Source organism: Chaetodon trifascialis, chromosome 6 (genome assembly GCF_039877785.1).
Source record: "Chaetodon trifascialis isolate fChaTrf1 chromosome 6, fChaTrf1.hap1, whole genome shotgun sequence".
Lineage (NCBI taxonomy): Eukaryota > Metazoa > Chordata > Actinopteri > Chaetodontiformes > Chaetodontidae > Chaetodon > Chaetodon trifascialis.
The window spans coordinates 16,086,522-16,113,711 of record NC_092061.1 but is presented as its reverse complement, the minus strand read 5'-3'; the positions used below and the strand labels follow the sequence as shown (position 1 = coordinate 16,113,711).

General features: G+C 42.9%; 1 protein-coding gene across 3 annotated transcripts; it reads right to left on the bottom strand.

The window, feature by feature from the left end:
* Positions 1-333: 333 nt before the first annotated feature.
* atosb (atos homolog b) lies at positions 334-26,939 on the bottom strand. Of its 3 annotated transcripts, XM_070964133.1 has the most exons (11): positions 26,596-26,939; positions 15,519-15,710; positions 9,325-9,510; positions 8,923-9,136; positions 6,699-8,058; positions 5,122-5,180; positions 4,781-4,880; positions 3,433-3,591; positions 2,455-2,523; positions 2,051-2,256; positions 334-1,748 (listed from the first exon to the last, which is right to left on the bottom strand). In XM_070964133.1, exons 5-11 carry the CDS (start codon positions 7,884-7,886, stop codon positions 1,595-1,597), a joined length of 1,935 nt encoding a protein of 644 aa, XP_070820234.1. In that variant the 5' UTR covers positions 7,887-8,058; positions 8,923-9,136; positions 9,325-9,510; positions 15,519-15,710; positions 26,596-26,939; the 3' UTR covers positions 334-1,594. The 3 variants fall into 3 exon arrangements, with proteins under 3 accessions (XP_070820234.1, XP_070820235.1, XP_070820233.1); XM_070964134.1 differs by lacking the exon at positions 15,519-15,710; XM_070964132.1 differs by lacking the exon at positions 26,596-26,939 and having other exon boundaries at positions 15,519-16,165.
* Positions 26,940-27,190: the final 251 nt, after the last annotated feature.

Sequence of the window (27,190 nt, the reverse complement as noted above, 5' to 3'; positions counted from 1 at the left end):
GAGTGTATTCAAAAATGTGTCATTGGAGGAAAAAGCTACTCCATTCAGAGCAGGAAGTACTTGTTTTAGGCAAATTTTACTCAAAGGATATCCATCAATACAGAGCACTGAGTTGATGCCTTGCATGTAGTAATAAATAAGGTAATATCTTGTACCAGGGTTGGCAGTTTATGACATTGATGAGGAATCTTTATTTAATGCATCTGTTTTTAACTCATCTGACTGATAACTGATCCACTTAACTGAGCCAGTAAAGTGCAGTAACAGCAACAATGTGGTAAAAAGAAGAATTTCCACTGTGGCTGTCAATCAAAAACAACAAACACAGGTGCTACCCGCCAGGCGCAGAGTTTATTCTTTTAAATATACATAGACTTTTCCCCATATTAAATACCCCACCACCCTCCCCTCCCTAATCATCCCTCCCTCGTCCAATTTCTTCCCTCACTGTCAATTCTCCACTCTCTCTCATCCCCCCTCCAGAGAGAAAGCTCGTCCGGCTGAAAAACACACTCTACTTTGTGCAGCATATTGCTTATTAAGACATTTGCGAAAACATAAATTAAAAATACTACAGCTTGTTGTTTTTTTCCATTTTCTGCTCTGACATCAGACTGTTCTGAACAGAATCTAAAAAAAAAGGAAATAAAAAAAAAAGAAACAGCACAGTGTCCCTCAGTCTGGCTACATAAAATGGATTCCCCTGTTTTTCATGACATGGTATGACCCTCCTGGTTTGAAGTGTACACGGTGTCCTTACCACAATAGGTGAAATGGTAAGAAGAAAAATGTACTATTCAACTGATGTCCTGAGTTTGGTCAAATCACATCGGTGTGTTTTTTTTAATTGTGTTAAATGATAAGACATCCACGATCAAGATGGCTGACAACATTTCAGCCTTCGCTTTCACTAGTATTTGTGTCTCTGCTTGTCTCCTCTCTGCTGGTCAGAAAGTGTGTGAAACATGTGGAGGAAAGATAATCATTCTATTCTCCCCTCAATCAGGGATGTGATTATTGTTTTGTGGCCTTTCGTCAAACTGAACGTTGTGGAAATGTTTGGTCCAATGAGGTGGCTGGAGCTGCAGGCAGAGTGAAGGACAGTGTGATACGGCACTAGAGCAAAATTCAGGTGTTTAAGTCACAAGGCATGCATGTTAACACTGAACTCAGAGAGTCGCCACCAGAAGTGTTGACGTGTGGAGTATGTGCTGTGTGTGTGTCAGCGTTTGTACAGATGAAGGTGCTGTAAAAGTCCTGCTTCTGCCTGGGTGAATACTGGACTGCTCCTTGTCTAATATTTCTTTCTTTTTTTTTTTAGAGAACGGAAGATACAAGAATGCCGTGTTTGACTGAGTGTTTTTTGTTTTGCCTTTCAATAGAGGATAAATGCATAAAAGCAGGGCTTTTACTACCACCGACACTGTATAATGTGTGCACCTGCGTCTTGTGTGCATGTTGGCATGTCTCATCAAGTCTCATCAAGTTTTGTGTCTATCATTCTAGCAGTCTGTCTGTGTCCCTCCCTCCTCTTTAGGAAGCACTGGAGGGGCTGCGCTGGCATTGGGGGGGGGGTCAAAGGGTCAAGCTGGGGTCACACACGGGGGGAGTATTTAGGGTTTCTTGGCACCTCGGTGAAAGATTTCAGCTCATAAGGGATCCCTGTGTCCACTTCGATGGATTTGCGGGAGAATAGCAGCCGGATATCATTGTGCAAGTAGATCTTCCCAGATTTGGAGCTCTGGAATCTGAGAAAGCCAGGCGTGAAAAAAATGTGTTAGCAAGACGATCTTTTCTTTCTTCAACTTGGAAAATTACTGCAAGTGCATGCAAGAGTTTGCCGGCATTCAAAGAAAACATTGCATAGGCGGTATGCACTTAATAAGAGTATGCATTTAATTTTCAATTATGCATTTGAAATCATTATCATAATCTCATGATACTTTTCCAGAAAACACAACACAGGATAATAAAGCAGAATTTAAATGTCAAATGCAAACAAAACATCAGCTGTAAAAAGCAATGCAGCCAGCTGAAGCCTCAGTCATACCTGAGATGTATCAGGTAGCAGAGAATCTTCTTCCTGTCTAGCACTCCGCCCCCTGGAGAGGCCTCGCCTTTCCCTTCAACCCCCTCCTCTACAGGCACCAGAAAGATACGGTGGCGCAGGAAGGTCATGTGATTGACAGGCATGTCGCCAAAGTTGTAGGTCACCAGGAACATCTTCACCACAGTTTTGTTGGGGTTAAATAAGGTCTGAGAACAGATGTCAGAGCAACGTCAGCACTGCAAACCACAAAAATATACTGCACTGCATATGCTTTCATTCTTGCAATGACAAGCACATAACCCTTATGTTTAGAACAAATGAGATATTTCATGTAGTTTCTCATGGGCTACGTGGTCTTCTCCTGGGCAAAGAATGAGATGAGGATGACAGAAAAGACAGCTTACCACTTGAATGGTCCCTGCTTTGGGTATGCTGTATCCTTTCTTTCCAAGAGGTTCGAGGGATATCACCCCCTGCGAGGGAGAGAAACAGAGACATGGCACTGATTAAATGTCCTCAATCACTCATGGCTAAATAACTCGAACTCTTTGGTATATTTTAATAGCTGCGAACTTCTACATCAGGATCAGGATCTGGATTAAATATGTTCAAAGAGCAGCAGCATGACAGCAGCATTACAATGGTAATTTCCATTTCTGGTTTGATCCACCGATGAAGCACATCTGTATAGGTTATGCATGTAAAACCAAGTCATTATCAAAGCCACAAAACACAAAAAAAACAAAAATAAAAGCGGACTAACTCTAAAATAACTACATCAAGCTGTAGTTACAAAGGCAGCTACGCAGGGAGTTATGTTAAATGTGAATTAACAGTTCAAAGAAGTGAACTAAAAGAGGCCTGACATTCACCACTTTTATACACAATTCAAAGTCAACATGAGGCATGAAGCTAAGAAAGTGAAAACAGCTGGTTTCCACATGGTCCAGTATAACAGCAGACACAGTTCAAGACTTCTTAAAATAGGACTAAAGATGTGCACATGTTATATGCTGGTCCCACCTTACCAAGGACTTCTGTTATATGATTGAATATATAGTATTTAGCGCTGATGTGGACAGTGGCTTTGAGATGTATGCATGAATAGAAAAGCACGGCACATATTTTTTTTTACATCTGGTTCTGAGCAAGCAAGCAACACCAATCTTGAAGCCAATTCTAAATTTATTATTGTTTTGGGAAGTTGTTCTGATCTCTAGTTTTGTTTCGTTTGTCTTTCACTGAGTGTATTTTCTTCATGCTATCAAACAAACTACCTGCAATAAACTGTTTTTTTTTTTGGTTTGGTTTATTGTTTGTGCTTGACGAAGCGTGCACATAACCACACAATATCTTCCAAACAAACACATGCTGACACTGACCAGGAAGGGTGAGGGCGCACTGTGCTCTGAGATGTCGTAGTATGTAACCTGCACAGGCAGGGTAACATGCTGTGGGCAATAAGAACCGCTGGCGCCGATCTCTGCCGTGAAGCCTTCGATCCGACCTGACGGGGAGAATCGGCCCTTCAGTATCGACTCCTGGAACACACAGGAAGAGAAGAGAGTTTATGGTCTTGAACAGGAGCCATTTAAAACTCTTCACACTATAAACATTAGGGTTCATTAAGGACACGGTTTACTGCTGCACTCTGAGTCAAGTTTGGCTATAGAATCAGAAGAAACGTCCTACTTTGAGTGTGAAATCCATAAAAACCCAAATTTCCAGTATTTATCTTAATTGAAACCAAAGTTCAGCAACACTGAAATAAAACACGCATTTGCAGGTAAACAACAATGAGAACCAGGAAGAGGATATTTTGGAAGCATTAAACCAGGAACAAATATTATTATATTGTTACACATTTTACCTATTGTATACTCCAACATATTAGGATTCTCTGTATTCAATTCAATATACCTTTATTTGTCCCGCAAGGGGAAAGTCCAAAAAATTCCAAAAAATTAAAGGAAAGTAAGTATCTTTGATCTGTTAACCATGTCATTTGGGCACTAACTTATTTTCTGCATTTACTTTTAATCCTTATAATCCAGGGGGGAGGCTCAAAATTTATGTTGTTTTCACTGATATTCAGATATACAGGGTGTATCAAAATAGCAAAACAACTTCACAACATTATTATTATAAACATATTAATAATAAAAATGGTAACAATTTAAGTCCAGTTTTAATAGAAAGATTTTTTAAAAAGACACATTGTCCTGAACATCAGGACGGTCACAATGCTGAGCATCAAGTGTTCCAAAAATGTCCCAGTAACTAGTGGGAAGTTTCCCAAAGACTTAAAAGTGTTTTTTGGTTTTTTTGTGTGTGTTTTTTTTTATGCTGCATTGAGGTGTTAATTTCTTTATTTGTTTTAGCATTGAGATCATAGTTAGTGATAGTATTAGAAATTGGAAATAAACTGGGAACACCTCTGAGTCTAATGAAGTCCAGTACAACACCCTTAACTATGACCTCAATAAAAAACTCATTACACATTTCTGACAATGACACCAAAAACTGAACATTACAAACTTTGTAAAGGTAGAATTTAGGCTGAGCGATTGTTTGATTTGCATTGGACGGTCCAGGTGTGCCTAATAAAGTGGCCACATAGTGTATGTTGTCAAGGAAGAACCAAGACGTTGGTTAAGACTTTGCAGCCATCTTTGACCTGCAGTTACTTTTGTCTCTTAAATTTCTTAAAATAATCTTTACAGTTCTCACCTCAAAGTTGCCCAGTAGCGATCTGCTGATGGAAGATGAGGGCCAACTGGAGCGTGTGGAGCGGCCGGTGTCTGTGTGTCTGCCGCTGCGCAGCTGCCGACTGAATATGACCACAAGCGCACACACAAAACAGACTGGTGGTTAGTGGTTAAGATTACACTAATTTTGTCTTAACCAACATGTCACATGCCTCTGAGTGTGTCTGAGTATTCAAGTCCAGACACAAAACCCTTTAATTTAGAATAACATACAACCAACGCAAACTCCCACCGTCTTTCCCTGTGTTGGCTTTGCTAAAGTTTTAATACTGTCCTCTTTTGAAAGTATGACGGAGCACTCACCTCTTCAGCCGCAGCCCACTTTTTAGTCGTCTCCCTGATCTTGTGCAGTCCGCGGCAGTCTGAAGAGGACAAGAGGACGATTCATGTCAGCACTTAGCTATTCACCAATGAGTAACGTGTTTGAAATATTAAAAAATAAAATTGTCAATACACATAGAGAGAATAAAGATACTCAAAGAACAAATGGGCATGTGTTGGTTTTTTTGTTTTTTTTCCTGCGAGACAAATTTGTATGTGTAACTCTGTATTTCCTCTTACTTACTGAGCACTGACTGTTGGATGCACAAACATTCCCCATTTCCAGGCTGCTGTTCAACATAGAGGCCACGCAGCTGTCAGATAATTTCTCACTAGACAAACCTATGCTACCTGCTAGCCATTTACTAACAACAAACCTTTCACTCATGGTTAGCTTACTGGCATTAGCTAACCTTTGGCTCTCTAAAGAGCTTGGAGCTCTATGTCAGCTTGTCGTCTCATCGTCACACTCGATCAAAACCACCGACTGCATTTTAGAAAATGAGTCTCCCCTTTCCGTGTCACCAAAATATCTTTTTCTAACCTTTATCTACTGAAATACCACCTGTGGCAGTTTAGTCTTGCTCCTTTTCTTGTCTCACTGTCCTCTCTGTCCCTAATTTGTGTCCTTGAGTCTTTCTTACATCTATCTGCTTCTCCCTCTGCTTCCCTCCACATACACTAAACACCTCTGTAGATCCCACCACTGTATGAAACCTAACTAGTGAACTCTATTGTCACCATTAGCACACTCCCCGTCCCACAAACCCACACATGCAAAGCTCTTTCTGGCCCCCCAATGTTCAAAAATGGCCAATTCACTTCCAGAACCATTTTTTAAGCAGGATGTATGTACATGTATGTGTGTGTGTGTGTGTCTGTGTGTGTGCGCGTTTATGTGTGCATGTGTAGACGCAGCATACTCATGTGCGGGAACAATGGACCCTCCCTCAATGGGCTTTATTCTGGAGCTACTCAGCCTGTTCCAGCGTGGTGTGATGATGAGCCGAGCATCACTTTATTCTTTCACTTTTGCTCATTCTCCTAGTCTCTCTTTACTTAGGCCTCAGCCTCTTTTCCAGGACTGTCCAAACTCACAGATGTCTTACCATCGACCACTGACTGAAGAGCTATTTCATATTCAAAGTTTTATAAGCCTTCGCATATGGTGGTGTAAATGCTTTTGGTCTAAAAACTTGGTATCTGCATGCAAATGTGCACATGCTATTTTTTCATGTATGCTGCAATAAAATCACCTGGAGCTTCTTTCTCACAGCGGCTGTTAATTAATGTTGGAAAACTGCATCATCTGGCCATGAAAAAAAGTCATTAGAAAAGAAGAAAATTGTTTTCCTAAAATCCATTTTCCTTCCCTCAAGTCAGTTACTGCCTTGTTATTACAGACAAGTTGCTTAACAGCTTATGTAAGCCATTAGCTAGGATGATGGTTGGAAATCTAGGATGATGCAGTTGTTTTCGGAAATTAGACTACTCAAAGCAAATGCCAGAGAGAAAGAGATGTATGATGTGTGTTTGTGCCTGCATGCGGGTGTGCTGACCTTAGGCCTGTCCCATGCAGTGGGCAGCAGGTGGTTCCAGTAAGGGGCAGCTTTAGCATCAGTGCTGCGACATGAGGCCGGGCCAAGCCCTGGAGCCAGCAAAGACAGCCTGCTTCTCTTGGATGTGGAGGGTCCCTCGTCTTCTGAACATGAGTCCCCTGTGTCGCTAGGGGACAGAAGCCTCTTTTTGGCTGGCCAGTGGCCTCCAGAGGAGAGACGGTGGCCGTTAGTGCTGGGAGTTTTCTCCCAGGAAGCCAGGCCATTAGAGGAGGAGGAAGCCGCCTGGGTGGCACTTCGTTCTGGTGGAGAGGATTCAAGTCCAACTTCCCATTCGGTGGCCTCGCCTGGTTCCTGCAGCTCTGTGTGGTGCGGAGGGGAGAAAGGGCCTGGAGGGCTGGTGGGACTGGCAGGGTTGGGAGTCTCATACGTGGGCATTTCATATAAGTAGGGACTGGGCTGGCCTCCAGATGAGCCATTACTACAGCTCTCATTTCCAGGGCTACCTAGAGTGTAGGTGGGTGTGTGGCCCCCATTAGGTGCCTCAGTCCTGGCTGAGCCTCCGATGGAATGGCCCTGGTCACACAGATGACCGTGTGGGTCACACATTGGGGGGGATTTAGGTGAGAGTGGAGCAAACACATCAGGAATGGGCCTGTCATGATTGTGCTGAGTTGGGCGTCGGGAGGGGTTGTGGCTTGGGGAGAGGGGTGGAGACCTTGGTGACAGTCCCCCCTCAGAGTCTCTGTGCTCCATCTGTGTGCAAGGGTACACAGAACCAGGCCCACCAGGGCCCATCGCTAACCCCATCCCAACACCTTGAGCTGGAGCTGGCCCACATAGCACTCCTCCCTCCAACACCTCCTGATCTGAGGAGTCCCCCAGGTGAGGGCGCTTATGAGTCAACTGGGGCTCCTCTAGCCCCCTTTTCACGCCCAACCGGACAGGCCTCTGTTGGGTATCAGTGTGGGATTCTGTGGAGGTAGAAAATCCCCCCAGCTGGGAGAAAATGGAGAGCTGGTAGACCTTTTGGAGCCGTAGCTCCTCCTGTCCAAAGTGCCTGGGTGCCCCTGGTCTGACCCCAGGGTCTAGGCCCTGTGTTGGAGCTGTAGGTGGAGGCAGGTCCCCCTCCTGGGCTGGAAGCTCTAATGGAGCCTTTTTGTGGGCTAACTCCACATGAATGTGCCGCATGGTTTCTATGATGGAGGATAAGAGTCTTGACTAAGTTTTGTGCCACAGGGTCAAGTAGGTCCTCACAAGTGCCAGGAAGCAGAGCAAGATGTTCCACAGGAATAGGAAGTCCTATAGTTCCTGCTCTGATGTTGTCAAATAGTGTGAATCAGGAAGCTGAGCCGCACAGCACCTGAGAGGAACAAAATATAGTACCACTAGTCAGGATGGATTTTCATGAAGGGATTAATGATGGTAGACCATATGAGTGATGCAAAACATAAAATGGCATGAAAATTTTCAAAGGACAGGTCCTCAACAACAGTGTGAAAATATTTAGTTCTTATATATTAATCATAGGGTCCTCGGTTCAAAAAATATTCACTTTTACCAACACTTCTGTTGCATTACATGACAAATGTTGTGACATTTGAATAGAAATCAATGCTCATATAGTATGCAGGTTTTCCTGTCTTTTACAGTTCTCCACATAGCTGTACTGACTGACTGTCATAGACATACAGCATGAATCACATCGAGCAATAAATCATATCCATAAGAAGTGAGTCAATTTGCATCACTGTATGTGAATATGATGTACTCATTCTGTACATGCTCACTTCAGCCAGGTGTTACCTAACACACCCATCCAATTTTTACCTCAGAAAAAGCGCAGTACTATATGATAAAAAGGTTTCTTTATTGAGAGTGCAAAGGAATGGCATGCCTCGAACTGTTGGCTTTGACACACCTTGACACTTAAAATGACTTCACTATGTCCCAGTGTTATCTGAACAAGGCAGAGGTAGTGTACCTTTTCTGCCTTCAGAAAATATTCTTGCCACAAAAACAGAGAGGAATTCAGGTATTTATCTTTATAGTTTGACTTAACATAACATATAAACACTACTCAGGACCTTTCATCTCTAAAACAGCATGAAAATACAGCTTTTTGCATTAACTACATGAATGGGCCACTATAATACAATTCATGTCAGGCATGAGCCTAATTTGTCTCCTGGCTAATTAAAGACAGTGTACAAAATCAGTATCTCACCTCTGTGCCCGTCCTTGTCTAATCCTGCCCGTGTGGACAACCTGCATCTGGCACAACATCTGGAGGTTGTGTCTAAAATGGCCTACTAAAGGAACCCGTCTATCTCCATGGCAGCTGCCACGAAACGACGCCAACATCCCAAGTTGGGTAATCAGGAAACAGTAAGGACTCCAGTGGAAGCAGGAGTGAAAGAGCTGGGCACAGGAGCTACGACCTGAGGAGAAATAAAAAAAGGTTGGTGGTTTGTCGGTGAAAAAAGTAAAACTAACACCATGGTAGATATGATAATCTATGATTCAAAGTAGGGATTAATATGGAATGCACCATCACAAGAGGACTGAGATATGCAGAATGGTCTGCAAGTGACTCAGAAATCTTAAAAGCCTGAACAATAAAACTTACCAGAGGGGCGGAGTGTCAGTGATGCAGGAGGCTCTTGAGAGGAAATGTTTCTGAACAGGAATCTGAAGTGACTCAATTGGGGCTCCCTCTGTGATTGGCTGATAGCCAGACACACTCTCCTTGGTCACCTGGGTGTAGGGTGTGGCACAGTATGGCATCATGACAGGGTCATTCCACCCAGAGTCCCTGAAGAGACAGAAAGCCATGGAAACATTTCAAAACGGTGGTGAGTGAGCTTTTCCTTAAACCCTGCAAATACACACACATGCACATGCACACACACGCACGCACGCATTGACGACGTGACGTTGATGTAGCGATGTACACATCTGAGTATATCTGAACAGACAGAGGAGGCACACAAACACAGCAAGTAAGGAAGGAAGTCAATATTTAAGCCTGTTACTGGACAAACAAAAGACAAATCAAATCTAATAATTCATGCATTTCCTCATCATGTTAGTATTCAATAATTCAATTGAGGAAGAAATTTTACTCCCATCCCTTTTTTCATAACCAAAATACCCCGTTTTGAGTACAAAAACCCAAACACTCCGGGCTGATGATCAAACGTGGATTAGCAGTGAGTTGATATTTCCAGTTCTAACTGGGCACTAAATGGGGCAAGGCCAGGAGAAGCAGGACATTTCCCGACCCACTTGGACCAGAACTTGGGAATGTGGAGTGGGGGGGGGGTGTCGCAGTGAGCAGTTGTCACGGCAACCAGTAGCCCAAGGATAACGGCTCCTTTGTGCTTGGCCACAAAGAGGGAGAAAGAGAAAGCAGAGCTAGAGAGAGAGGGTGGACGGTGGGGGGTGCTGGGGGGCAGGGAAGGGTGGCAAAGATGCTCCTCCAAGAAAAAATCTACCAACACAACAAAATGGCTGTGTGTAGAACCATTCAAAAAAATTCAACACACTGTGATAAAGGCCACTGTTCTGAAGAAGAAGAGGAAGAAGAAGAAGAAGAAGAAGAAGAAGAAAAAGAAGAAGAAGAGAACTAATCTGCCTAAAACCCTGCTGGCACCCATGAACACCAGTAAAGAAGCGAGATGGTTCATAGTTGGTTCCGACATTGCAGCAACCAGTTACTGCACTTCCTTGTACTTCCTTTTGAGTCATTCTGACGACATAGTGATTGTGCATGAAGAGATCATGACGTGCACAGAAGTGATGACATTGGTATTTACATTGCTTGGCTGACAAACAGTGTTTATACGAGGATGTGCTGCATTTCATATCTTTTCTCAAAGCAAATTCTCCATTCAGTCGGGACAGCAGCGTCTTTAACCTCAACGGGAAGGGAGGAATCATCAGTCAAAGATGACAAGAGTGAGAGGGATCTGGACATAAAACTGTCCCCTCATATACATTCTGACCTGATTATATGCAACTACGGCATAATGGTATATCATCAGGTAATTATGCTTTGTCAGGAGTGAAGCCTTTGTCACCTGTAATTACTCGCATGACATATGGTCCATATGCAGTCACACAGCGCTACCTTTGGGAACACCCAGGTGGCCAAGACTTACACACAAACACAAGTGCCTCTCCCAAAATTCACAACAAAGCGTTTCACAGTAGTTCACATGTGTCCATAAAATATATTTTGGAACAACCAAAGATGGCTTTCTTTACACCACAAGCACACACAAACACAACAAAACAACCAACACATTTTGAAATAGATAACATGTTTGTATTCTCACTATTGGAAGCTACATGCCATGAAATAGCCATTGGTATAACTCATTGTTTTCTTACTGGAATTATGCTAATATGAACAGGATGGTACATGGCAATGCCACATAAAGAGTCACATATCAACTACATCCTAGGCCAGGACATTTGGAGGACAAATGCTGTCAAACAGAACGTGATATTTCTCAAGGTGGGGGCACTCCAGGGTGAAACTAGAACTGCCCCAGTCAAACAGGGAGATCTGGTTAATTTCATTTGCTAGACAAAAAGATAGATAGGTAGCATGACAGGTAGCATGATGCAAGGAATCTCATCCTCTTGTTTGGTGTCCCCCTGAAGACAGGTGAAGTCTCCAGGATAAGCACCCAGGGGCAGCCACAGGGAGTGGGGGTTGGGGAAAGGATGAGACAGGAGTCAACAGTGAGTATTTATAGTCATTGCCTATGTTAAAGCTGGGAGTACCCTAGGGCTCTGTGCTCGGTCCCATTTGATTTCTGACCTTATTTTGAACTAGCTGAGCCAGAAACTAGCAGAGGCTGCCCAACCCTTTTCAGGTTTGATCTGGGAGCAAACAGAGGAGTAGCAACACTCTGGCTTAACCCCAAGAAAGGCTTCAGGTTGCGCGGCGTGTGTGCCTGCTCAGACATGAGAACTTAAGAACTCGTGTTACTACACGGCTTAACGCTGTTGTGATTTTAATACATTAACACTCACACCTGCCCTGTTTGACAATGCTCCCATATTCATCTCTAATCTATTTCTACAGTCTGATCTGTGTAAAATACATGTGACCCGTGCACACTTAGTGTGCAAATAACACAGAATCGTACATTTGCAAATCTGTTTGCGTGAACAGCAAAACAGTTACAACTCTGCAAACAATTTGCAAACATGTAGGTTTGCAAAGCTAGATGTTCAGTGGACCAATTTCCCCACTATGGATAAATAAAAGTGATTACATTTTCCCTATTATTCGCTATTATTTTTATATTTTTAAAGCTATTATCAAGAGTTATCGCAAAAAATCTTTACCCTAAAAATTCATCTCACATATCCTTGATTGAACGCTGCTGACATGATGTATGAGGATGAGACACATCATTGTCAGGCAAAGCACAATCTCAATGTAACATCTGCAGCATCTCTGGAAGTGGAGAAGCAAGCAATCACTCACAAAGAGACAGAGTGAGGGTAGAAATGGTAAGAGGACAGGAAAAGGATTGAGAAACGCCTGACAAGAAGAAAGCAGCCAGAGAGAGAGAGATATATATTACAGCCCAGCCAAAGGCTGAGGAAGGTATAAATATGGCAGGAGCAAATACATCTCCTGAGTGTCAGGGTCAACTCACAGTGTTCACGGCTGCACTGCATAAACCAGCTGCTGAGTTAGCTCATAGCATCAAAATTAAGCTGCACCAAACAGCAACCTTGCCTTCATATCATGTCCTCACGAAACAGCATTTAGTAAAATAATCAGACAGTTGCTATAATTAAAAGGCTGGAAAATATTTGTGATTGGGAATAAGAAGAAGAAGAAGAACCTACAATTATAAAATCCAGCTATTCCTGTTTTGCTCATATATTTTAGATTTGTTTAATTTGCATGCATAAAGGTGGAGGAAATACAGTATGTGTGGGTGAAGCAAAGACAAATGAAGAAACACATGAAAAACAATAACAGAGGCTGTTTGGGCACAGAAACCCAATGAGATGATGATTCAGTGAGGATGTGAAGAGGACCATGACAAAATGCATTAAGAAGGGGTACAGTTTACTTTAGGCAAGACATAAATCTGGATTGAACAGAGAATAGACTGAGTCATGCTGACAGAAACATTCAAATGGAATTAGGCTATAATCAAACCTGGGAAATGACTGTCCAATAGAAAGGAGCTTAGGAAAACAATAGGAAAATGAGATGGGGAAGTAAGGGGAGAACTTGTATGTATACACTGCTCGGATCCAGAGCAGAAAACAAGGGAAATTACTATTCTGGCAATGACATCGTTCATTGTTCAACTGTTCAAAAAACTGTTTTTACTTACTTTTACCACAAGATTTTGTTTGCTAAATGCTATTGTAGACTAAACCTAAAAGCTAAAATGCATGCTTCACAAGGACATCCCAACCTCAGCAACAGCATCAAGAAACACCACCACTATTACTCACAGTCATGTATAAACACTGAGCTCATGAGACAAGGCTGCCGTGGAGCTCAAATGTTTTGTTCAGGAGATGTCACATCCCTAAAGGAGAATATTTTGCTGCTGAGATGTGTTGAAATATGTGCACGCCTGTTCCTTTAGGCCAAGAGAGACTCGGTCAAGAGGTCAAAGGCCAGCAGTCTTGGGTCAGATGACTTAGAGCACATCATGAGGCCCAGAGGCATTTCATTTCATCATCATGAGAGAAGTGGTGTTCAAGGGCTGACACACAGGCAAACAAGGTGCTGATCCACATGTAGCTAATGACTTGCACTCACACTAGTTTAGTTCCACTGAGCAGTTGCAGTCTGAGCAACTAGTTTGACATACTCATCAGTCATTGTGGCAACTGGAACATCAGTATGTTGAACAAAAACATCTGCAAAACAGACAAAAGCACACTGAAGACCCTGTGGCTCCCTGTAAACTTTGAAAAGCTGCACATGGGTGAAATGACACACACACACACACACACACACACACACACACACACACACACACACACACACACACACACACACACACACACACACACACACAAACAACCTTGCCACAAGAAGGAATGCTGATGGCTCTGACCGAGGAACCAGCTCTCCGTGAAATGTATGAAGGGGCAGAGTTCACAGCCAGCACCCTCACATTTGGCCTGTGCAGTCATCCCAACACCCGGATGCCACATGCATGTGTACACACACACACGTGAACACAGACACACAAGACTCACAGCACTGCCATTGTCTTTCAGCAATTAAAAAAAAAAGAGAACAAACTACTAGAATTACTCTTAATGTGGGTTTGTTTACAATCCTCATCAGAAATGCACCAAATGCAGCCACTGCTTATTTCAGATGTTTTACTGCATGCTCTTTGACAATTGCAGCACACCACCTTTGAGAAATTGTTTATGGGAGAACAGCTGCTCTGTTTACAGCAGTCTGAATTTACGATCATTTGCCTGCTCCCTAACTAGCTTGGAGTAGCTATACTTTTATTATATACAAACATTTCTTTCATATTATATCATACTTAATACTGGTATGCAGTACTGTAAATCCACGACATTCAGAAGCCAACAGAGTTGAAACTTTAACAGAGTAAGACAAGTGGGTCCTGTTGATGATTTCACCCATTTCAACACAGGTTTTCACATGGTTTTCTTCCCCTACAAAAAAGACACGGTGCACCAATGCAATGCCACAGTAATCAAGAAGCAAGTCTGTAAGCCTGCGCTCATGTTTGTATTTTTCATCCTAAACACACAAACACATAGCTAATCACTAAGAAAGGCGACTTTCTATTAACTGCCCTTCTTGGACACTGTGATTCACAATGGTTCTCGCATGTTGCATGATTATTTAGCAAAGCATCTTGCAAAGCATTCAAATTTGAAAATACATATTTAGCCCAAGCCACCTCCCAACAAGAGAGATTGGGGCATTTGTCAGCATTTGGCTTGTGGATAGAGATATGTCCATCCTGTTTTCAATCTGTGACATCAATTTCCAATCAGAGGCATACACTAAGCTATCATCTTGAATGGGCCTTTTGTGAAGACTCTTGTCTCTAGCTGCTCAGCTGCACTCTGTCCTCCTTGTGTCCTCAGCCCACCCTTTACACCCAGCCTTTAACAGAGGTGTGATAGCATCAGCATGAAGTTAGCAGCCTCCCAAATGCCCTGATTGTCTCATCGACTTTTAGCAGAACCCCACCCGAGCTACTCCCAGGCTTGTACTGTGCCTGGAGACTGATAAACACACAGATACACACACACTTCTGCACACATTCTCCGACACAAAAAAGTTGCTAAGTGTTCCTGCAAACAATCACCTGTTGATTAGATTACAGGAGCCATCTAGAGTTTGGAAATCTGATGAGGCTGTGCACGACGGGATAGAATGACAGCCAACTGAGTGTGCGTCTGAGTATGAGACAAAGAGAGAAGACAGGAAGCGACAAAGAAAGACAGAAAGTGACAGAAGGAGACTGGTTACGTTGATTGAAACTGATAAACCTCTGAGCAAGGCGCACGTACAGTACTCAGGCTGACGAGTCATGGCAGTTTAAACTAAGCTGGCTCAGTGACATAGTTGCTGAGAATGCTGTTTGACACGGGGTCCCTTTCTGTCTCTCCCTCCCTCCCTCTGTCTGTATATCTGCCGGCCTATCTGTCTCTCTGTCTGCCTTTCATGTGGCCATTTTAGAAGACGTTGAGTCACCCGAGCACAGCTGACAATACAACAGGAGCAGCATTATCACACTTGACAGCAGGAGAAGTTGTGACACTCACCCTCTAAGAAAAGATGGGGTTTATCTCGCTGTCTCTCTCTCTGCCTCTCTCCTTCCTTCCTCTAATTTGTCTGGTGGCTGGATGGTTGACTCTGCTGCCTTGTCCTTCTGTCCTCCTCTGATTTGTATTTCCACTGGGTCAGTCTCTCTCTTTCGACTCTCTGGTCTGTTGCCTCTCTGTGCTTCCTTCCTCCTGAATAGGTGGTGTTGAGAAAGACACAGTCAAGTTTTTCTGCTTCCCTCTGCTTGTTCTGTCAGGAGCCCTCCTTGCCTGCACTCTCTCTCTCTCTTGTTTTCTTCCTGTCTACCTCTCTCCACCCTCACACATACACAAATCAAAAACCCATCAACAACTCTCACCCCCCACCCATCTCGCTTTTTCCCTCCCTCTTCTTGACTCTCTCAGGCCCCCCCCTGTCCTCGCTCTTCGTTTCTCTCATTCGCACCCCTCCAAAAAATCTTGAATACAAAAGCCACTCCACATGCTAGTGTTCCCCCTTTCCTCTCCTTCCATTCCTCCTCACCCTCTCCTCTCTTCCTCTATCTACTCTCAGGCCCCTCCCTCCAACCCTCTCTCTCTCTCTCTCTCTCTTTCTCTCTGTGTGTTTTCTTTCTGTCGGTTTCCTCTCAGCTGATAGAGCGAGGCATGCTTTGCTCACTCAGCAGTGAAGGCATACAGGGTAAAGGGGGGGGACGTTTCTAGCTGATTGGTTAGAGAAAAGGGGGGTCAGCTGTAGTAGCTGAGGTTCTGATTGGCCAGTGGAGCGAGTGAGAGGGGGAGGAGGCGTGGGGAGCCAGAACTCCACCCACCTGCTCCTGCTTGGCCTGTTCTGCAGAAGTAGAGAAGACCAAAGAGCACTTTCCCCAAACAGTATGTGTGTGGGTGTGTGTGTGTGTGTTAAATGTGTGTCCTTGAGATCTTCAAGCTTGTTTTGTGTACAGCGTTTCACTTGTGTAATCTCGTCCTGTAGCGTGTCAGCCACATGTGTGGTTGTGTGCGTGTGCGCGCGCGCGATATTTAACGAACAACAGTTAATAAAGGAGTTAATGCCTCACAGATTAAAGATGCAAACGTTGATGCAATGCACCCTCCCCCTTCCTTTGCTGTCTAATGCACACTCACACACAAAGGCAAGTGTGTGTGTACCATGAACTGTACAAAGCGTCTGTAGCCTACACAAGCCCACAAAAGCAGAAGGCTTATCTGCTGCTGCTGTGCAGATAGAGAATGAAGTGCATGTGAAAAAGTTTATCAGCTGAGTACCAGGAGCAGCCCTCAGCTGAGTGTGTCTGTGTGTGTATTTTTCCATCTGTGAGCTAATAAGGAACAGTATGTTGACTAGGCAAGAACTATTTTGAACAGAGTGGTGCGGTTAAAGTACACACTGTGCGAGCAAGTGCATCACACACTTGCACTTATGCTCTTTCACCTCACACACACACTCATTGTGAGTGGAGGTTACACGAGTAAAGAACACTGTGCACAGAACATACTTGAAACTGACGAGATCACAGTATTTTGCACACAGCTTCGCCCGGCCCTCTTGTTACAGACACAAACGCACACCTGCTGTGTTATACATTTTTTTTTTTTAGGACAGCCAGGGTTGTGCTGTTACCACACGTGCTGGTCTAGACAACCCACTAACATCATGATCATGAAACAATAGTTTTCACAACTTACAACGTTCAGAAGATGAAACATATGGGTATCATATAGGGAGGATGTGAAGTTACCTGCGGCCACCAGACAAATTTGCACTCTATCAGCCTAACTGGGCAAGTAAGTATTTCATTTTCAGTAGCTGGGGAAAGTGGGTGAACTACATTTTCTATATATAGTTTTTTACTTTGCATTACTTTGGCTGTAATACTGTTAAACGGTCTGCCTGTGTGCATTCATACATGCATGACTGTGTGTAGAGCGGCATTTAACAATTATTTTCATGAATGTTTAATCTTACGATTATTTCCTTGATTAATCATTTAGGCTATAAAATGTTGGAAAATAGCAATAAACATCCATTATAACTTCCCTGAGGAAAATCTGACATATTCAAATTGCTTGTTTAATTAACTCTTCAATTCACTGAAATCATCACTCAGTTATTTTTAAAATGTTGCTGAGTAATTTTCTGTCAACTGACTAATTGATTAATTACCTCAGATTTGTGTGGAAGTATGTCAGTTGTTTCGGTGCATGTGTGTGTGAACGGTCAAAGCGAGCAGAGATGAGGTTTGAATAACAAGACATGGCTTCAGCCACGCACCTCCAAATATAGAGATGTGGGGATATGGGAGAGAGGGGAGGGGGGACGTAGAAGGCGTAGAAGACAGAGAAAGCACGATAGACAGAGGAAGATAAAGTGACAGACAGACGGGGGAAGACGGCAATGAGGCAAGATTTCTGTCCTGAAACAGGACCAGCTGCTGCTGTTAACAGCAAAGCCTGTAAAAACTGAAATAATGTGGACTTTCTGCCAGCAAACAGCACTGTTATTTAGAATCTTGTGTTTCAGCATACACAAACACACTCTCACACACTTCGGTCCCTTTAAGAGCCTGCGTCGCCTTCCATATTTGGAAAAAAAGGGTGTGTCTTCTCTACGAAGACCCTCCTCTATTCAAGGACAGTCTAGGTGCAACTGAGGAGAAAGAAGCATTGAAAACACACACTCGCATTCCATCAAACACATGCATTGATGCCTGTTTGCTATGATGTCTATATGACGATGTTGGGTTTGGATCTTTGGCCATGACGTGTGAAACATATCATATAAACACATCTTGTTTTTCTAGGCCTCTCAAAGTGACACCAGCTGTTTGTTTTTTTTTTTGTGGGGGGGGGGGCCAAACAGTCTTCAAATAGTGAAGAGTGTTGATTTGACTCCACCAGCCCAAAACCTCAGTGAGTAAACAGGTTAGTTGCAGTTTTGAATGACCTGTTTTAAAATATTGAAAACAAAGTCCAATTCACTCTCCTCCTGGGAAGGGAGAGAACAAAAGGAGGAGAGGAAGGGGGGAGGTGGAGGAAGGGTGGGAAAGGAAAGTGTGGTTGTCTGTATGTAAAAAAAAAAAAAAAAAAAAAAAAAAGAGGGTGGGGGGTTGGGGGGGTGGTCTGTATAACATGTTTAAAGAGGCATGGACCCCTGCCCTGCCTGCATTGGTGTCTGTTTCTATTGGCATGTGTGAGAGTGTGTTAGTAGTGCACACACAGGGACATATGTGTGCTTGAGAGGTGTGCATCTCTCTGATAAGTGTGTGATGGGCTGCAGCCAAACACCAAGAAAGCTCCAGTGTGCAGAAGCAAATATTACAGCTAATATTTACAAGAAAATTACAAGCAGCACTGTGCTGACTTGTTGTGATGCAATGTGTTTGGTCTCACTGTAACATGTGAGTGAAGTAGTGTGTGGTAATGAGGTAGAAATATCGGAGGAATGCTGATGTTGACATATCAAGCATCAGTGCATGAAATTAATCTTGACCTATCAAGAGTATATTAGAGTGATTTCAAAACATTTAAATGAATACAACAGCCTTCACATTTTCAGAAGTACACCGCTGACAGGATTCAAGTTTAAAGTGCTAATTTAAAACTGGCTTTCCCATTTATGCAGCACACGCTTTTTGTCTTGGTCCTCATTTTCTATTTTTAGCAGCCTCAGTTATTATGTGTCACCACATGGCAATAACATTAACAGCTTTCTATTTTCAACTTTTCAGCCCTTATTTCTCTGCAGGCCATAGTGTCTTATACATCCCGCTTTCTTCCTTCAAGCAGGTGGATTTTACAGCTTGACCGCTACAGTATAAACACAAACAAACAAACAAACAAACAAACAAACAAACAAACAAACAACACTAATCAGATAACCATTTCCTGCAGGTTGTTTGCCACCCTGAGTGGGTTCTTTACATTTACATCTCTAGAGCACTGTAATGCGTGAGATGAACTCTCTCTGGATGGCATGTTTGACCAGCTGTGTGTTGATAAAGAAGATCACTAAGTGGAAAAAGAGACAGGCCTATTTAAATATGAGTATTTAACTTTGCTGCCAAGAGAAAACCTGTGTGTGAATATGTGTATTTGCTCATTTGGCAGTTAAGCAACTTAGCTGAACATATTTGATAAATAAAATCCTGATGGTGATCGCTTTATTTGCTTTGCATTATTCCATACTCAACTTATTATCAAGTGACTATGTATAAGTGTAAAGTGACGGTACAGATTGGGGTTAAGTTTAAAATAGGCAGATGCAGCAAAAAGACATTTCTGAAAGTAAATCAATTTAAAACAAACAGCTGTCCAAATAAAGCATTCCTGAAATAGCTTCTGTTTGTTTTTCCATGACCAGATTTGTCTCTCCATCCACTTCTGCAATCATTCCCACCAGTCATTTATTGATCCAATGTGCAGCAGCGCTGAGACATGACTGAAGTCTGCAAGTGTGGAAACTTCCTTTGTGCATCCCATAACTGGCTGTTGTTATTAAATTTCCTCACATAGATTTCTAAAGTCTGGTGTAATCCAGTTAAATCAAGTCTTCCCTCCAACACCAATCCATCAATAAGAATTCATTATTATATACCAGTATAGATATTTAATTACTGATCCCTGACATACTATAGAAATGAGCAGAGCTTAACTCTGTGAATGCTTTTTAGTATCCGGTCAAAGTTTGGAGAAAACAAATACAGTTCGCTCACTTTTGCTGAAGGAGGATGGGAATAAAAAGGGAAGAGAAGGACAAAATCAAGGAGTGATATATACGAGAGACAGAGCGCAATGGGAAGAAATGCAGAGATGGGGAGGAGTGTGGCACCCTGAGTCTTGGTGACAGGCCGGGCCAGCGGAGAGGGTGGAATGTTCCAGAGAAATATGTTGCCTATTCATGGAGGACAGGAAATAAAGCTCTCTCTCTCTCCACCTCTCCTCCCTTCCCTCTCAGGCCTCACTCCTTCACCCTGAACTCAGCTGCGTGTCTTTTTACCTCTCTCTGTCTCTCCTCCTCACTCTCTGTGTCTGTGTGAGTTTCCACCTCTCCCCCTTCTTCTGGCCTTCGGGCGTTTTTATTCCTGTCCATCTTCCTTCACTTTAAATTAATTCCCTTTCTTCTCTTTCATGCTTGGGAAACTCGCACAGCATGGTGGTGTTGTACCACTCGAAACCGGTAGCGGCTGAATGTCGTCCAGCCTGCCATCTGGGCAGTGAAACAAAAAGAAAAAAGAAATCCCCTTCTTTGCTATGTAGCTCACTAATACCTAACCAGGGCATACTGTCACTATCTAACCAGCCAACCTGACTGATGATTGGTTTCTAGCCAAAGTGGATGGTGGGGAAGATTATGGTGGCAGTTAGAGTTCATTTATACCCACATTTGTAGGATGTGTGTTGAGTTTACAACAGCAGATAAAGCAGAAAGCAACCTTAAGGACAGGTGTTCACCTCAACTAAAATACCAGTGAAGCTTATACAAGTGCACATTTATGAACACACACACACACACACACACACACACACACACACACACACACACACACACACACACACACACACGCACACACACAGCGAGAGTGGCTCATCCATTTTGGTAAGGGGGGGGGCATTACAGGGTGAAGGGCAGAGAGAGGTCTGCCTAGGGTTAATCCTGAGATCAGTCCAACACAAACACACACGGTTGCAGTCGTTAAGCAGCAGTTAATAATGAGAGGCTTTGGTACCACAAGAGTTGCTACTCTGCATTTGAGCCCTGAGGCAGGGCTGCGCACACTTTAGATATTTACAGAAAGTCCAAACAGGCAAATCGACAAAACACAAGCAGCCTCTAAGTAAGCTGGACGCGAGTCCAACGCATGCTGTTATCTCTGCACGAAAGCTGCCGATATATCAACTTACATGCAAGAACGTATCAGTTTTAATGCTGACATGCATATCCGCATAAAAATATGATGCCGACAACTTGATTTAGCAGACATCCAACACAAGCAGCACATAAAAGTACAATTTATAGGCTATAGCTGGGAAACTTGGCATATCTTTGTCTTCCAAAGTGCACCACAATGCCACATGAGGGGCCATATGGAATCGGCAAAGTTTTTATAGTTTACCCTGAGAGGCACATGAATGTCTGCACTAAGTTTCATGACAATCCATCCAGTAGTTGTGAAGTCATCTTACTGAAAAGCAGAAATGGCAGCTGCCATGGTGCTGGAGGAAAAGTCAGGTCGACCAACTGTGTGGATTTGCTCTTAATCCAAACATACAAATCCAGCACATTAGATAAAAAGTATTATTTATTTAATTATTATTATTTAACAAGTGGGTATCATGGTTCTCCAAAGTGGAAGGTTTTTTCCCGTCTGTATAAAAGCCAATTTGAGTGATGAAAGACGCATGCAACGGCACAGGCCTGACACACATACTCCACAGGATGGAGAGATGGGAATAAAGGCAGAAGAGAGATGGAGGGCTTTGATGCAAGGTAGGGTGAATGAGACAAATGACAACGTACTGCAGAGTAATGGACAGAGCAAACAAGACAAAGAAGAAAGGGAGAGGGGCAGAGAGTGAACAGGTCTTAGCTTGATAAGCCCTGTGTTGACCTATATAATACAGAGATGCATCTGCCTTCCAACAGCAACTCATTGATTCTGTGGCCAGTATAAAAGCCATATCAGCTGACTAAATGGCTCACAAGCTCCATACATTAAATTATATTTAGCCTGTATCGGTGTATGCTGAACAAGGCTCCCCACACTGGATTTTAGACAGCCTTTTGGAGAAGGCTGTTCTTTATCTGTACCTGTATCTAATTATGAGTATAAAGGTCTGCAACAGCTTGTTATTACCAAAATACACATATTGCACATTTTAAACGATACATATTAATCTTATGAAACCAAAACAAGAAAGCCTAAAAATCCAAACTGATGTAGCAGACGTGTGGGAATATTGGGCATTTTTATATTAAAAAATGAAAAGCAATTCTGAAAATACATAGTTGCTGATTGTTTTTCTGTTGGTTGACTAATCAATGGACAGAATCATCATTTCAGCCCTACAGTAAATGCACTTTTGCTTGATAAATGACTGTCTGTCTTCATTTTTTGGTGCTGCGGGTGTGTTTCCACTGTAGGTTGTTTGCAGTTAGCCAATTCTCAATATTCATTCTCCAGGTATTCTACTGATCCTCAATGGAGCAATACGTGCTGAAACATATATCTGTAAATGTTCTATATAAATGCTTCATCAAGTTGTGAGTTTGTGGCTCTCTCCCTTTTCTCTTCCCTTTTTCATTCATTGCTTTCAATCCAAAAACTTAAAGTCCAGATAAAACGAGAGTATGTAGCGTCAGTGTCATGATGTATCTCTGAGTGACACAGGAAAGGAAGGTGGGTCATAATGTTGGGAGGAATTTGATTTGAATGTCATAATTAGGGCACACATCACATTTTGTTATACAGGAAGAAATCATGATTGGATTTTGATACAGGAATACATTTTTTTTAACATATATTGTTAAATGGGTGGGATGTGAATGTTATCTAAAAGGATTAAAAAGCAATTTTCCCTTTCATCTCAGCTTTACCTCTACAACCTAACAAGCTGTATCCGCCCTTCACAAGGTCAATCAGAAGCAGCACATTAAAATGACATCCAGCAATGGCTGCGGTGGCCTGATCAAACATGGTGGAGCTTTTTGGGTTGTTTGAGCCACCGAGATTATAACACACAGAAATATAAAACCCCAAAGGAATAAAATTCTTAATGAATACTGCTTATTTGACTACCTCATTATTTTGACTATTAATTCCATAATTGTATTGCTTTGTTGGGTCTTTGTCATCAGACTCCCATCCTTGAAACAATTTCCCAATGCTCACTTATTCCAAGCATCCACTTCCAAGCCTTCACTACCCTATAAATAGGTTAAGCTATTAACGACAGTTTATGAACTGAACACAGTCACAAACACATGACCTTCTAGGTTTGTAAGAGGACTAATTGGTTCTTCTTATTGACAGACTGTTAAGTGGACTAATTGGCCTTTCTGGTAAGCCTGACATTAGGTTTAGTTACAGTGTGTGTGTGTGTGTGTGTGTGTGTGTGTGTGTGTGTGTGTGTGTGTGTGTGTGTGTGTGTGTGTGTGTGTGTGTGTATATATATACTGTATGTGTGTGTAAAGACCTGAGGTGACGAAGGGTGAGTGAAGGGTTCAGGGTTAAAGTGCAAATCCTAAAATGACTTTATCTCCATAGACCACCTTTTGTGAAAGTGACCAGCAGAAAAAAAGTCTTCACGCTGAAGGCTTTCTCTTGTCCTTCTCTTGAGGACATTTGATTATCATAAGTGAAAACACATGAAAGCACACACAGTTCATGGTGCCCTCTGACCTCCTCTCTTGTTAGCTTTATCTTTCACCTCATACTGCTTCCGCTCTGTCCCTGGGCTGAAAGTGGTATCTTCTAGCAAACAGCATCACTCTGATTCCCCGAGGGGGTGTCGAGAAGATGTGGGGAATGTCAAAAACATCTAGATGCAATGGATTCACAAACAATGGATCAAGAAAAATGACAAAAAGATCTCTACAGTGTCACCAATTACCGCTCCATGCAACACAAAAGGGGGCATGTGAAGGACCTTTATTTTGACGCATAATGGGTAGATCAATAAGGTTAATATTGTTATATAAAAGAGAAAACTACATTAAGTAGAAGCTACTAAGATTTATTTTAAGACAAGGTTGACACTGTTCCTGTCAGTCTACCAGTCAGCACTGGCTCTTGGTAATGGCTTGAAGCTATGTATTAAAAAACATGTATTCACAGTGATATACACATGCTTAACAACTCTTTGTGAGTACCTTCCCTTCTCTCACCCTTAAACCTAATCCTTAATAGCTAAATAGCTCTTTATTTAAGATAAGAGATGATGTAACTCTCATAAGGATGCCAGTACAATTCGTGCATGCACACACATTGACACACATGAGAGATCAATACAGGCCCAGAGCAGTGTTGAGTACTGGATCTAACCCACATAATCATCTGTAATCTCTGACATCAAATCCTGCAGAGACACACTGGAGGGCTGACAACAAGCCTTCATCAGCTCAACGCGTTTAATAGCCAACCCCACTTTCCACACACACATAAAAAGCGCTGCCAGGTTCAGACATAATAAAGGAGAATTGCAACCACGAACCATAACCAGTCAGTCAGACAGCCATGAGAGGTATGGAAGGTATATTCCATGTGTTCAAGGTTGAATGCACAGAGGACCACAAGATGAATGGTGTCCCTTAACTTGAAGCCCTTTATGTCACAGATTATCAGATGAACTACACATGAATAAAATAGTATACTGCAGGAAAGGGCGATTTACAGGCAGTGTTAGACAGAGGCTGTAACATTGTTAATCTGGGCCCAATTGATTCAAACAGAATCAGGAGAAACTGGGCTCTTAGTATTACAAGACACAAGTAGAGTCACGTTGACCATGCTGTTTTCATCTAATAAATAGCCTAAGTAGGTACTGGTGGCTTCTCATAGAGAAAACACACAGCTGCTCATGACCACACTCCAGCTTAACTCGTTGCACTTTGCTGGGCTGCAAGCATGCTGTATATTTCCTTGAGATTACTGGTAGTTATACATTATGAACTATGCAAACAGACCAGTCATCACTGGGGATTCCTGGCATTGTTTTCTTCCCATGCAAAAAAACATTTTCACTCATTCTGGCTGAGTTTCTGATCTCTCCCTCCCTTCCCTTTCTTTTGATGTGAGAGAATTTATTTAAGTGTCTTTGTCTCACCTGAACAGACTTTTATTTTCCAAGTGTGTTTTAGCATTTAGGAATTTAAGTCAAAGAGGCATTGTGCACAGGACATGCCCAGACCCAGGACCCAGGCCTGCTGAACAGCATGCACCTCACCTTCAGGGTTGGTTACAGCAAAGATCTGCATGACGTCACACTCAGCTGAGGACAAAGCCCACTGGTTTCTCCCAGACAGGGAGGTGGGGGGTAGCTGTCAGAGCAAGGCAAGGACAAGCGCGAGAGAAAAATGTCGACTTGCAGTTGGATTTGCTGCAGCAAAGTGAGTGTGTGTGTGTGTGTGTGTGTGTGTGTGTGTGTGTGTGTGTGTGTGTGTGTGTGTGTGTGTGTGTGTGTGTGTGTGTGTGTGTGTGTGCAGAAATATTCTATTTGCATATATGTGAGACAGCTGGATGATCCCATATGCACGTGTGCTGTATGGGTGATGTAGAGTGAGTGCAAGTGCATACAAGTGTGCTTCATGTGTATGTCAGTGCCATCATGCCCTGCTGCTTTGCAGCTGATCATAATATCACTGATATGATGGTTCAACTCTAACACTTTATAGATTTTATATATACTGTAAGAAGAGTTTAGTGCCAACATTAATGCTCCCTTCTCTAAATGATGCAATGCAACTCCCAAGTGCAAGCCAAGGGAACAATACGCCCACTGCACTCAATGCTATCCTCTATCCTGTAAGCTTTACAGTGATGATCATCATTCCACCCGCTGAGCTACAGTCATAATCTCACAGATATATGCTCGTGCTGCTTGATCCCTCCTTCTTGCACAGGCCATACATGCACAATGCCAGGAGGACATGAGTGTGCAGTTATGACAAAATAAGACATTACACATGCATTTTGACGGGGCACACACACCCATGACAGGTGATGGATGATTAATACACTAGGATTTCTATCACTTTGTCCCTCACTACCGCAGACTGCACGCACGCACATAAAGGAAGAGTGAGGCAGGCAGACAAAGCAGGGGAACGCCCCCCACACCAAGATATACTGTCAGGTCATCAACTGGCTTAAGCTGGATTCCACTCAAACTTTGCTCAGATTCACTCGTTAATCGAGAAAAAGATGCCAGTGAAAACCTGCATGTTCAGAGCGCAAACACTTAAATACTGAATAACCTGAACCTTTGTACAGTTTCCATACATGGCGATATTTTAAGTTCGCACGATGCAGAGGATTAAAAGGCAACTATCTAGCAAAAATTGAATATTTTGAAGCCTACTCACCTCACAAAAAAGGTGGACAGCCTGAACTGACGCGTCCCTGTCGTCTGGGAGTTTGGCCTTTTTGTTATCTCTCTGCGTGTTGACTGCTGCGTTGTCGGATTCCAGGTAGCTAAACGTTACGGAGCGAAAAATTCACTTCGAAGCTAAAAGCAGGTTAGCAATCTTAGCTGGATGTCTGATAGGCAAAAGAATCGGACAGTTTCAGTCTCGTCCTCCTACTCTGTCTTGCCACATAGCTCGCTAGTTGGCTGACCACGTCCCTTCCTCTCCGTGTCTGTCTTTTTTGTGCTCGCAGCTGTTTTCGTTGTTTCAACCTTTGCCTGAAATTCCTCCTCTGTCCCTTTAAGCGACGTTTCCGGGGTTTGCTCATTAATATAGAGAAGGCGGGGCTTCACGGCCAGCTGAGCGCCTGTCATTTAAATGATTGGCCGCTTCTATTCCGATTAGCCAATCGGTACTCCGGGAATACGCCCTCTTTAACAAATGCATATTTATTCAGAAATCCCACTCCGTGATTGGTCTATGGATTAACTTAAGAAACGCCCAGTACACGTGCTTTTTCTCCCCTCCCATTTCTTGGAGCCAAGGACGGCTG

Coding starts and splice junctions, on each gene's coding strand:
- atosb (XM_070964133.1), bottom strand. CDS start 7,886: ATGCGGCACATTCATGTGGAGTTAGCCCACAAAAAGGCTCCATTAGAG. Junction 5,181..6,698: donor CTGCATGGGACAGGCCTAAG/GTCAGCACACCC, acceptor TGTCCTCTTCAG/ACTGCCGCGGACTGCACAAG. Junction 2,257..2,454: donor AAGCAGGGACCATTCAAGTG/GTAAGCTGTCTT, acceptor ATCTGTTCTCAG/ACCTTATTTAACCCCAACAA.